Raw genomic sequence first — 13,589 nt, forward strand, 5'->3', positions numbered from 1 at the left:
CTTCCTTGTCCAGTGCTTTGGGCTGACACTTGGCCTTGATTTCTCTCAATTCCTTCCTGTGTCTTTCAATGTTCAGAGGCATGCAGTATAGGGTGGCAGTGGAGAGGATGACCTTGCAAGGCAGGTGGCCCTGAGTCCCAGCTCTGCTACGTAATTCAGTGTGATCTTTGGCAGAGCTTTTTTCATCTCTGTGCTTCATCTACAAAACAGAAATGGTAAGAGAATTTATCTCTGAGAGGATTAAATGAAATGATTCTTGGATTTTACTTACCTGGCACAGATTTCAGTACTCAACAAGTAGTAGTAGTTTTTTGAGTTTTATCATGATGACAGTAACATCATCATTATTCAAGCACAGATGCCCTGGATGGCAGGTCAAATCAACTAATCAAAGATACCAGACAAGGACCTCAAAGGGTTAACAAGTATAGAAACATCTGCTTTTAGAGGAAGGGCTCTGTTGAGGTCTTGAGAGAGACTGTTCTCTTTCTTTTCCACTCTGCTTATTCTGAACCTACATATACTTCTCTTAGAAAGGAATATCGGGACTTCCCCGGCAGTCCAGGGGTTAAGACTCTGCCACACTTCCAATGCAGAGGTCGCAGGTTCCATCCCTGGTCAGGGAACTAAGACCCCGCATTCCCCACAGTGCAGCCAAAAAAATAGAAAGGAATATCACCATGACTTTGTTATCTCTTCTCTATCCCAAAGCATGTCTTCCACTGTTCCATGCAGGCCTTCTTCATCTTTGTCTTACTTTCCATCCCCATAGGCCAATAACTTGTTCTTTTCACCCTTTGTTCTCAAAACTGAACAGGAGCAGGGCAGGACATGCAGGCAGCTGGTCACAGGTTCAACTACCCATGGCCTTCTTGCCTGCGAGCTCTGTTTGGGAAGAAGAAGAATTCTGCCTTAGCTTTCCTTTTCAAGTCGTAGAATTTGGTGTGTTCAGCAACGATAGTATGAAAGTAGAAATCATAGCTAGTCTTTGTAAGCTGTTTACAGATTACAAAACAATAGATTAACAGTTGTGAATCAGTTGGGGTTTAGGTCCAGCAAACCAAAAGCACTCTTGGGGGTGTTAGCAGAATGAGCTTTAATATAGGGGATTGTGTGCTTGTGTAGTCAATGGAAGGAATGGAGACATAGGCTCTCAGTGGAGCCCCCCAAACAACTTCTAGATACCACCACAGAACCAGCGCCCAGGGGCCCTGCAGCATAATTAGCAGGCTGCTGCAGCCCACAGCTTCTTAGCACCATGCTACAAGTGACTGCACACTGGGGTGCCAAGAACCTCTGCCAAGAGCAGGTTGCCTTCCACCTGATTAGCCATCAGAAATAAGCCGAGCAGCAAGAAAGTGGCCTTCTCACTTCCACCTTCCCGATCCCTCTCGAATGCATGAGATCAGCAAAGCCTGCATCATCCAGACCCTAGCTGCAAGAGCACCTGGGTATATTCGTTTGCTTGGGCTGCTAACACAAAGTGCCACAGGCTGAGGGGCTTAAAGAACAGAAATTTAACTTCCTACAATTCTGTAGGCTAGAAGTTTGCAGTTAAAGTGTTGGGGAGGGTTGGTTTCTTAAGACCTTTCTCTTTGGCTTGTAGGTGCCCACCTTCTCCCTGTGTCTTCACATGGTCGTTCTTCTGTCCCCCGCTGTGGCCAAATTCCCGCTTCCTAGGAGGACCCCAGTCTAATAAGCTCATTTTAACTTAATTACCTCTTTAAGGACCCTATCTCTAGGTACAGTCACATTCTGAATTCTGGGGGAGTTAAGACTTCAACCTATGAAACTTGGGGGGACGCAGTTCAGCTGATGACACTGAAGTAGCAGGGCTCAGCCGGAAGAGAGGGAACATGAGCCTGTGGGTGCTCAAAGCACTACCCTTGGGCTGCAATCAGAGGATGCAGGTACTAGCTGCTCTATATTTACTACACTCACATGCTTATCTGATGCCTTTGAGACAGAGAAGTATTATTATCCCCATTTTTCCCATGAGAAAGTTGAGGTTTAGATAGGGTACAAGTGTCACATAGGGCACTAAAGGTAGGAAGGATCGGGGGCAGAAGTGAACCCAAGTCCCCTAGCCTAATCCTCGAGCATACACTCGGAGCTGAGCATCCAAGGCAGAGTATAAAGGCTGGGCTGTGAGCTAAAACGGAGGGTCCGGCACGCGGGTGCCTACTAAGATTTAGCCACTGTTTAAAGATTTTCTGACTTTTCTAGAGATTTTTCTTTTTGAAATGAAATCTCTTTATTTTTCAAATGTTGACAGTTAAAACACATACACACATTGTTTCTTTCTGTATGTTTCTGTTTCACACACACACACGCGCACACGGGTTAACCCTGTGTGGGGCCCAACCAAACACATCTGCAGTCTGGATTCAGCCTGTAGGCTCTGATAGAAAATAATAAGTGTTTATGAGAATAGAAAACCAGTTCTTAGGGGCTTGACTGCCCGCTCTCTGCATTCCTTCAAAGGCCCTGTCAGTAGATGTTACCGCCTGATTACTTTGAAACTCTTCCTTTGCTGAGTTTTTACCTTTGTTTCCCATTGGATGCATGGTTTTTGTCTTGTTATCCAGCTTGAGAGAGAACTGTCCTCTTTCTTTTTCACTCTGCTAATTCTGAGCCTACATATATACTTCTCTTGGAAAGGAATATCAGGACTTCCCCAGCGGTCCTCCAGTGGTTAAGACTCTGCTGCACTTCCAATGCAGAGGGCGCGGGTTTAATCCCTGGTCAAAGAACTAAGATCCCACATGCCGTGCACTGCAAACAAACAAAATTTTTAAAAAGCAAGGACTCTCACTATCACTTTTTTATCTCTTCTCCATCCCAAATTGTGTCTTCCACTGTTCCTTGCAGGCCTTCCTCATCTCTTCGCCCCCTTGACACTTAAACACCCATGGTACCAGGTGCGTTAGTGGTAGGTGCTCCTGCGTGTCATCCCGACAAGCCTGTGAGATAGATTGCTGTCACCCTTTAGCAGATGAGGTGTGGGAAGAAACCTGGGGTAAGACATTGATATTAATAGTTGAAGGAGGGATAAGAGGCTAAGTGGAAACCTATTTTCTCTCTCTTTTTTTTTTTTTTTTTGCAGCCTGCTCTTTTATTACAGCCACAAGGGGTGTGTTTGCTTAGAATGTTGGCTTCACTCCAGTGATTCAATTACTGTCCAGGCCTTGATGACTTGTGATTCAGATTCCGGGGCTTCCTGGTGCCTTCCTGCCAGAGTGTGCTCTATGTCACACTTGCCATCCCCACCCTTCTCTCCCTGCTTCAGGCCCCTCTAGACAAAGATTAAAATGCCCACATTTCCCTAATGTGACATCTTGTTCCTAGGAATTTCTCGGAAGCTGAGAATTCAGATGAATAATAGCATTTGAGCCAATGCAGAGCATTTGAATAGCTAACTGTACTTTGCTACTAATGCTGTGTTTATTCAAATCTCTCAGCCACATGTCAAACTGAAAACCAGGCTGCAGAAGCAAGAGCCAGGGTTTTGTCAGACCTGTGGTCCTACACAGGGCAGGCGCAGGCCTGGGCCCCTCTGGTTGGATGGACCCCTGGGGACTCACGATGTTCACATGCTAACCTCAGTCCTTGCCTAGTAGCCGCAGCAAGAACATTCTCACTTTGCTTGTGGATATGACAGGGGAGACCTGTCTCCCAGAGCACAAGACAGACAAACAGATGCCTTCTGCACCAGAAAGAGTTTTGTACAAATGTGAAGCCATCAGCAAGGCCACAGCTCCCGGTCATGGGGTGTCAAGGTCACCCTTGATTGGAACCACATCATGGACTGTTCAGTGATGCCCTGAGTGTTTGCGAATCTAATTAATTAGAATTGCATCCTTTCATGATACAGTAGCAAGTGTGACTTCCAGGATACAGAAGCTTACGAGCTGGTTCAAGGCTCTGAGCTGGATAAACTGGGAGCACGTTTTCCTAATTGTAGTTGCCTCATCTATAAAACAAGCATGAAAAAGTAACACACCTTTCAGGCTGAGAGTGAGGCTTCACGGATGAATGTAGATGAAAGTACATTTATGCTCTGAGGTTCCATATGAATATCAGGTGGTGTTTGTCTTGGAAGCTATTCTTGGAATAAGAATAAAGCAAGTTTTTTTAATCCAAGTAGTAGCACAAACAAACAGCCAGACATCCATGCTGTTGAGGGAAGACCAAAGAAACCCTCTGAGGGTGCAGAGACACTCAGAGATGTTTGTGTCCCAGTCTCTCCGTCTGGTTTTGCCCCAGCCCAGCTGTTGAGGCGATGCAGAGCAGCTGCAAGAGGGGAGGAAGTCCTCAGGAGACCTCCCGCTCCTGTAAACACCGCCCACCAGCCCGACGTCAAGCAGCCCATGACCTTGCTCTCAGACACGTGAGGCAGCTCAGCCACCCGAGTTCCTTGAAGAGGCTCCTTGGGTTAAAACAATATAATTTTGATTTGACTTCTCCATTGGAAGCATGTTATCATAAGAAATGATGTACTTAAAAAAAAAAAAAGAAAGAAATGATGTATTTTTCCAGTGGCCCAGTGAACAACTTTTTCTAGAGGGGTCTGCAATAGAAGGGAACAGGCAGCCCTCTGAGGGAAGGCTCTCTGTGAAGGAGCCACTGAGAACACAGAGGTCAGAAGTGGGGAGGGCTGTCAGGGCCCCAAGCTGGCAAGCACGAACTGTGAACCGCTGGCTCTTTTTCATCCTGACTGTAATACAGTCAGGAAGTTAAGCCCTCTGCGTACCAGATGCAAAGTTTCTCACCAATTTTAGGAGGACCTACCCAAGCATTTTATAAATAAAGCCTGACTATGGACGATTTGCTTATGGCCACGTGGGTGGGAGCCACGGCTGACCCAGTCCTGATATGTGTGTGAAATGTTCCACAGTTACAGGAAAACTTGCTCAGGCCTTGGAAACTCTATGCCCTGGAGGTTGAGACAAAGAAGAGAATGCTTGGTGTTATTTTCCTGTGAAGGGAACTTTAAGAAAGTCCTGAGGGTGCAGCCTGGAAACCACAGACGGCTCAGAAAGGGTGTCGTATTTGCATTCTGGAGGCTGGGGGCCAATCCTCCGAACCGGTGCCAGCTGGCAGGGGAGCCCCGCTTAACGTGCTCCAGGGAACAAAACCAGTGTGGTTTTGAATCTGAGCACTCAGACTGTTCACAGAGGGGCTGCCTGCTGCCTTAGACCCATTTCAAAGGCTCTATTAACAAGTGCTTGCTGGGAACATGGAAGGGGCTGGACCAGGCCGCTGGGTATGAGCAGAGTCACCAGGAGACCCTTGACCTCTCCGTTGGGTGTGGCAGGATGACTGAGGAATCGGAGGAAGAGGCAGCTCGTCTGGAAATGTGTTGTAACCCAGTCGCCCAAGGCAAGGCCACCATGTCCTGTCACATGACGGCTGCTCCCAGTTTCCTGTGTGGCTTGGGCTCCCTTACTCTGAGGGAATCCTCAGATGGCTGTCTCCAGCCATTCCATTCTGCCATGACACCAGAGTGCCACAGAACTGCTTAGGGCCAATGCCCACCCAGAATGGTCATTCAAAATCCTAGAGGCCTGGCCAGGGGGGAGGCAGATAGGTACACAGGGGATTCCCATTACTTCTGCTGGGTGGGACCCCCAAGGATAAATACAGTGTGTGTGGAGTGCTTTGGTCCTTTGCTAAAAACTACATGTGCACCAGTGAATTGAATCCTCAAAAGTCACAGTATCCCTATATTACAAATGAGAAAACACAAGCTCAGAGAAGTTACATAACCTGCCTAGTTTCACCCAGCTAGTAACTGGAAGGCAGGGTCCAAACCAGGGGCATGAAGCTTGCTAATTAGGATTTCAAAGTTCTGCAGGCAGTTAAAAGCACAGTGGTATTCGGGCATTTGACCCAAAGCTGCCTCTGACCTCAGAGGGTGCAAGCCCTACCCAAGTCCTTGAACTCGGCCACCCGGAGCATTCTGAGTGCAGTCGACCTCCGGTGGGTGCCGCCAGAGCTGCGGGTGTTTGTTTTCTGCAACCTTGTGTGGTGTGAGCCTTTATAGCAGATACACTGTGTGCATTGCAGCCCCTCCAGAAGGCTGAGTCAGCCTGGGTTTGCTGCCGGCGCCAGACTTTGCTGAGCCCTGTGCATAGCATGGGGAGACACACCTACTGTCCACCTGCTGAGTCATAAAACTGCCACACTGCTGCCAGACCTGCCAGCTCTGCGATCTCTTCCGGTGCCACCGCACCGAGAGAGGTCCTGGCCATATATGGCAGGGGCACGGGGCAGTGCCTTTCCCTAGCCCGCCTTCCCGTTGGACTCTGCCGTGGGACAACTAAACAGGTCGAAGCTCAAGGTCCAGAAGTTTCCTCTGCTTTGCACCAGCTGGCTGGGGAGACAGAGACCGAGGGCAGCCTGAAAGCCACGGGCTCAGACCCGAGAGGAGAGTCAGTCCACGAACGTGCAGTGGAAGTGTGGGGTTAGCCAGTGCCCTGACCACCAGGATGAAGCCAGAGAGATCAAAGTCAGGGGGAGAGGGCAGCGGGGGAGGGGACTGATGAAGTTCCATTAAATATTTCAGGCTTGAGGCTGTATCCCATTTGACTTTTAGGTCTATCATTGAGAGTCTTTCAGCTGAAAGGTTCCTACTTTTTTCCCGAATAAGGGCTTCCTTATCTGCCTAACATTCTCCAAACGATTGCAAATCTTGATATCTCCTAAAAATGCACCCTTTGTGTAGAATTTTCCAGAAGTACTCTCATTTGCCATTTTTCTGTTGCCAGGACCCGCATCAGTGTAATAGTTGGGTCAGAGAGCCAAAACGAAATGAAATCTAAACCTTCTATTAAGGTACATGGCAGTAATTACGTTACCCTGCACACGGGACATGGCCCATGTGTGCTGGAGGCCTATGAAATTACCATGGATGTTTTTGTGTGTTTCCCTTTAGAGGATCCTAAGAAAGGCTATTTTATGGTGCATATAGGGCACAAGGATTAAACTACTAGTATTGGATTTTGGGCACAGCAGTAAAGAACCGCCTGCCAATGCAGGAGATACAGGAGACGCAGGTTAGATCCCTGGGTCGGGAAGATCCTCTGGAGAAGGAAGTGGTAACCCACTCCAGTATTCTTGCCTTGAAAATTCCATGGACAGAGGAGCTTGGCGAGCTACAGTCCATGGAGTCACCAAGAGTCAGACACAACTGAGCGACTAAGCATACCACATACTGGGTTTCTGCAGAGGAAAGATTCACGAAGGTGCTCAAGAGTATTACCAGCTTAAACACTGAGGCCACCACTCCCACTTCCGAGAGACTTTGTGGTGACTGCCTCCAAGAAACTGTGGTGACCGGAAATGCATCCTTTTCCCCTTGAGTAACACAAAGCATTACGAATGTCTAAACAACTTAAAGATGACTGCTCTTCACCTTTTAAAAAATGTTCTCTTAAATTTCAGGTGAAAACCATTAACTGAAGATGTCGAGCAAGACAGCCAGTACCAACAACATCGCCCAGGCACGGAGGACTGTGCAGCAGCTGAGAATGGAAGCCTCCATCGAAAGAATAAAGGTAAGAGCCTTGAATAGGTCAGATGTGTTCCTCACCATCTCCCTCTGCTCTCCTGAGGCCAGGCCATATTTCTGAGAAGATAATGCCATATAATTCAGCCAGGTGCCATGATTTTCTCTGAGCAAGCTGAGAGTTTCCGAGTCTTAACTTTCTTTTCTACATAGTATGGGCAAGCCAATGTGTCTGAAGTGAGCCTGTCTGTTTGGACAGAAAACCTAAAACCCGTGACAGGATTTCATGAGGACTTGCCTTCCCTGGGCACACGTGGCCGAGCCTTCTGGCGCTGTGTTTTTCCTGGGGACAGGGGTTCCAGGTGGATTTATATAAACACCCTCGTCAGCCCTCTGGAATGTATGAAGTGTTCTGGAGTTATCACTGCAGCCGAGGGAGCCTTGCATAACTAGTCAACGGTCTGGTGTCCTTTTGAGGAGAAGACACTTTTTCAGTGTGTGTGCGCTTTGATGACCACAGTCTGCGTCCAGAGCCAATAGTGCCAGCCTTAGTTGAGACCTGGAGGAAACCAGAAGGCATCTGATGGGTCACCTGACTTAGAAGTCATTTCCCCAAAAATCCCCAGAGAGGGCTAAGCAGTGAGTGCCTTGGGAATGTTGTGAGTAATGCTGTTTCCTAGATACTGAAGCAGTCACCTGATAAATTCCTCTGGGCCTGGAGACAGTCACCTGTCTTCAAAACAGGAGGCTGCCTATCCTGTATTTGCCAGGGCTCAGCTGGCCTGTGTCCCTGGCCTGAGGACACTGGTCTGATGATTATAATGGGTCCCCTACCCAGACCTCTGAAGAAGGTGTGATATTTCCATTTCTAACTCATGCCAAAGTAAGGTGCTACATCTTTACATGCTGGTTTTGTCCCTCTTTTTATTTCCCCAATCTTTAATGGTAAATCTTGACACCCTACCAGAATTTGGCTCTGTTCTTCCTGAGATTTGGCTCTGAGCCCTTATTTCAGTGCTTTAACTCTGTTCTCCTCTGCATTATAATTATTTTTTTTAATTGGGTAGAAGCTAAGATACAGCCTTTCTTTGAATCAGACGCTTTTCTTTTTCCCCTCCTCCCAACTTTTTATTTTGAGAAATTTTAAACCTACAGAAGAGTTTTAACAATAGACACCCATATACTCTTTACCAAGATTCACTAATGAGCATTTTACCATATTTGTTTTCTGTCTCTGCACACATACAAAACTGATGTAATTTTTCCTGAAATTTCTTGAAAGTCATTTGCAGACATCATGACTCTTCACCCCTAATACTTTACCATTTGCCTCCTAAGTACAAGAGCATGTTCCTTTACATAACTACAGTACAGTTATTACACTGCTGATATGTAACACACAGTCTGGTTTTGAAGATTCCAGGCCCCTCACTTTGCAGAATGGGCCTCACTGCAAATGAAATTGTTTGCTGATGATCAAATTCGGGCTAAAGCTTTTGGCAGGAATACTGGCTGGCTGGTGGCATTTCTTCTCTACTCAGCCCAAGAGACAGCTGACGTCAGTTTGATCACTTGGTTGAGGAAGGCCTTATCTGCCAGATTTCTGCATTTGGAAGTACCTTTGCCCTTTCTATGTAACAGGTAACCTGGGAGTGATACTTCAAGACTCTGGTTATTCTGTTCTCCAACAGTTTTCCACCCAATGGGTTAGCATGCAGATACCTTTTGAGTTTGTAAATATTCTCCTTTTTAAAAAATTTTTTTTATCTAAACAGTTGATTTACATTGTTGTACCAATCTCTGCTGTATAGCAAAGTGACTTAGTTATAAGCTTATATATTCTTTTTTTTATATATATTCTTTGCCATTATGGTTTATCACGGGGTATTGAATATAGTTCCCTGTGCTATATACATGAGGACCTCATTGTTTCTCCATTCTAAATGTAAGAGTTTGTATCTACCAACCCCAAACTCCTAGTTCATTCCTCTCCCTCCCTCCCCCTTGGCAACCACAGGTCTGTTCTCTATCAATAAATCTGTTTTGTAGATAGACTCATTTGTGCCGTATTTTAGATTCCACATGGAAGTGATAGCATATGGTATTTGTCTCTTTCTGACTTATTTCACTTAGTATGATCATCTCTAGTTGCATCCTGTAAATATTTTGTTTGCTTGGGGTTTGTCTACACACCAGGTTTCAAAGGCATCAGCGGACCTCATGTCCTACTGTGAGGAACATGCCAGGAATGACCCCCTGCTGATGGGGATACCAACTTCAGAAAACCCCTTCAAGGATAAGAAGACCTGCACCATCTTATAGAGAAGTAGTGAAGCGGATCCTCCCCTCTTCTCAACAAAGCAAATGATGAGCAGCTCCTTGAAAAGATTTACCTTCAGCTTATTTGGTAACCACTGCTAATAACTAAAATGCTCTTAACTTGGAATTATGGACTCTGAAGTCTTTACCTTCCAAGTTTTTCTTTCTCTAAAATGCCTTTTACTCAATTAATATAGAATAATAATCCTGTTTTCCATTTGTTAACTACGGTATCCTATTAGTTACTGCTGAAGGAAAGTTGGTCTAGCCTTTAAAAAGAAAACAAATATATCAGTGATCCAGTTAAAACCTAAATTACCTAAGCAGTTGTCTAGATTAAAATGCCAAGGATAACTGGTCCTAAAATTTTTGTCATAGTCTATTAATAGAGTTGTGCCAATCTGTACAGTATATGTGGGTGAGAAGTGTTTTGTGTATATATATGTGTGTGTTTGTATATACACATCTCAAAGCTTATTTCCCAATTAAAATGTCTCTCCCTCCATATTATCAGTTCAACTCCAGAAGTTATACCTTTATCTCAAGCTGTGTGTAGGTAGAATTCTTTTCTTGTAGTTATTGTACAAAAAGAACACCCTACAGCCTGTATTCATCATAGTTGAGTAATGAAGTCATCTCTCTCCTCTTGAAACCGTGCTGACCTGCCAATCAAATTTTTAAACTGAACTAAAAGCCCTTTTATAATATGAGCATCCTTTCACCAAGCGACTTCAGGTTTCAGTGATCCTGAGTCTATCTAGGAAAGGGGAGGTGGCCTTTGGGGGCACCCTGGGCAGCTGTGCCCCAGGGCTCATGGCCTCTGGATTGGGGGTAGACACCTGAAGTTCCTACTTTAACGATGGGAACTAGACAGAGCAGCCATGGGCCCGGCCAAGAGAGGAGCAGGAATGTGTGAAAACCAGCTACTCTTTGTGGCCTACCTTTGTGATTTAGCTCGCTTTGTCTGCCTTCCCTCTTATCTTTCCTCTGCAGCCAGATCATTTCTTCAGAGTTAATGTCCACCTCCCCAGCCCCAAGTGGGTAGATCATGGTGGGAAAGAAACCCACAAAGAATGTAAAGGTATCGGACACGTAAGCTCTTTTCAAGTATCTGCAGCATCCGCGCCATCCCTACCTGGTCCTCACACCATCAGAGGGGCTTGTTTCACTACTTGGGCTCACAGTTCCTTGATTTTCCTCTGGGCCTGGATATTACTGCCACACACGCCCAGAATGGCTAGTGGGGATCCCCAAAGAAGGTTGTCTCCTGTGGCAGAAGACATGTTGTTAACTAAGAGGAGGAGAGGGTATTTCTAAACACTTATTTATGGGCCCAAACCGTGTACCAGACCTTTGATATTTTAATTCAGTTGCCATTCATTAAAAATTACTCACGAAAGTTACAAGTATTCTCAAAAAGGATTCAACCCCGAGAAGGAATTATTTACAATGGTTTTCCCTAGTTCTGTACAGTCTTGCCCTGCAGTGCAAGCCTGTTTTTAAATCTAACACCTGAGCTCTGAGTATTGTGTTAATTGTGGGTGAACAAATACAGTACTGTTTTCAGACTGCTCGAATCTATTCCATACTTCTGCAAGTCACCTATCCAACATTGTGAACTGCCCTCGCTCTCCCAGGATCATGTGGAAATCATACCACTGCCCTTCTCTTCTTGTCATCTACACTTGGCTCTGCAAAGCGCCCAGTTTCCAAGTATATATAGGCACCTGTTGGTGGAGAAAGGTTTTTTTCCTTTCAAAAGGTGAAATTTGAAATACACATTAAGAAGACAACTTTACACATACTGCTTCACTTAATGAGACATTCTTTTTTTTTAATAAGTGTATTTTTCTACTGATAGTTTCAGAACACTAATCTTATTTTCACTCTGATTTTTACCATGTTTCTTTAAATATTTATAATGTAGCTTGTTACAAAATATTTTCATGAAATTACTTTTATTATACTGTTATATACACATTTTTGGTAGCAAGCATAGTTTATTCTTTAGTACTAAAACATGTTCTTTTCCCTATTAGAAAACAAGTATGGTTTGCTATATATGTTAATATGTTTGTAGTGGTAAGGAATGGACTTGAGGTCCCAGGAGATTTTTTTTTTGCTAGTCAGATATCATAAAGGCTACATGTATGAACATCATTAACTTCCTAACCAGGTGTAGGGCATGTTTAAGAAAAGTGATATCAAGTCCTTTGATGCTGGACCCAAGGGGGAAAAAATTGTAGCTAAGTGTTGATTTGCTTATTATGAGACGTCTATGTGAGAAAAATATAATATATGTATACATATATATGATATGCAGAAGTCACTTTTATTTATCAGGCTTTATTCTACTAGTAAAGCCACAGTTTAACTATTAGACAGCAGCTGGTTTATAATGATGGACAAATGCCCAATGTGTGTTATTTTTTCCAAACTACCACTATAATGACACAATCACTTATATACATGCAACTTCCTGGCTTCATATCTATGAGGCTATTTAAATATGTTCACTATACTTTGTCTTTAATTCTGCTTCTATTAACAGTGATCTCTTTTTCCATTCTTGATTCTTCTTTAGTTCATCATTAATCAGTCCAATTTACGCCTCAGGACCATGGCAAGAATTTTCATGACTCCAAAGTATTTTACAGACACACACTTTTTTTTTTTTTTTACAGACAGAAACACTTTCTATACAACGTGGTTCACAAGCTGTAAGTTTTTCCTAAAAAGAATCAGGTTTTTACATTTCCTTATTATTAAAATGAAAAGTGCCATACTTACCCCGTAAAGCAAAGACCGAATTTGCTTTCTCTCTATTAGGACTATTTTTGTACTTTACTAATCTTTCAACTATCCAAAAAAAAAAAAGTATACCAATGATTTAGTAATTTTGAGGCATTAAGTTAGTTTAGGTAGTGGAAGATGTGCCAAACTTTCCCTCCAGATGCCTTTGTCTCAATTTGCAACTAAGATAGTGTCATCTGAGTGATTACTCTGAATTTTAAGAGCTATATAGGCCTAAGAAGTGAATCACAGTACATGTCAGTCCTTTTTCAATAAATGTAATACCAGAGTGTGTTATGACTGTATTGACTTTTTATGGTAGATCTGTTAATAGAAAAAAAAGAAATACATTGAATTAAGTAGAGTTATCTGTATGTTAAAATAGAGCACTTACCTAGAGCTGGGTGTCCTGGATCGCTATCTAGCCAATCCTGTGTTCCTGTGTTGTATGACTTTGGACAAGGCACTCCATCTCTCTGAGCCTCCATTTCACCATCTGTAAAATAAGGGGCTTGAAGTAGCTGATGGCTGATACCCTCCTGTTCCGTCCAGTGGCCTACCCTTCTGCTGGTCCTGCCAACATGTTGGTGCTATACGCTGCTTCAAAATAAAATCGGTTTGTCTATTGTGTGTGCGCATTTAATAGCTTATGAAAGGCCTTTTTGTTATATGGCTTTTTTTCCTAGTTTTATGAACTTGATTACAGTAATAAAGTCTTGTTTGTAGCCATGTAACTATAAACATATTCTCTTGATGTCTCAGTAAATTTGCATTTGATATATTAATTGATGGGATTGTTGTTTTAGGACATTCTTTGACTACTTATCTGTCCAGCATCTTATTAACCTAAATATTGTGATCGTTGGTTGGAAATCTGTTCTCTGGAAAGAATAAAAGCATTTACTTCACAGCTAATGTGTTTGCAGATTTGAAAAACAGTTTCATTAAAGCACCATTGCTCTCTTTA

General features: G+C 43.9%; 1 protein-coding gene across 4 annotated transcripts in view; it reads left to right on the forward strand.

Moving 5' to 3' along the window:
- Nucleotides 1–13,589, forward strand: part of GNG12 (G protein subunit gamma 12) — a 135,554-nt gene extending 121,965 nt beyond the window's left edge. For all 4 annotated transcript variants that reach the window (XM_043875760.1, XM_043875762.1, XM_043875761.1 and 1 more), the window contains 2 exons: nucleotides 7,447–7,559; nucleotides 9,707–13,589. In XM_043875760.1, the coding sequence (XP_043731695.1) occupies nucleotides 7,467–7,559; nucleotides 9,707–9,832 (219 nt within the window). In that variant the 5' untranslated portion in view covers nucleotides 7,447–7,466 and the 3' untranslated portion in view covers nucleotides 9,833–13,589. The remainder of the gene's footprint in view (nucleotides 1–7,446; nucleotides 7,560–9,706) is intronic.

Source organism: Cervus elaphus, chromosome 20 (genome assembly GCF_910594005.1).
Source record: "Cervus elaphus chromosome 20, mCerEla1.1, whole genome shotgun sequence".
Classification (NCBI taxonomy): Eukaryota; Metazoa; Chordata; class Mammalia; order Artiodactyla; family Cervidae; genus Cervus; species Cervus elaphus.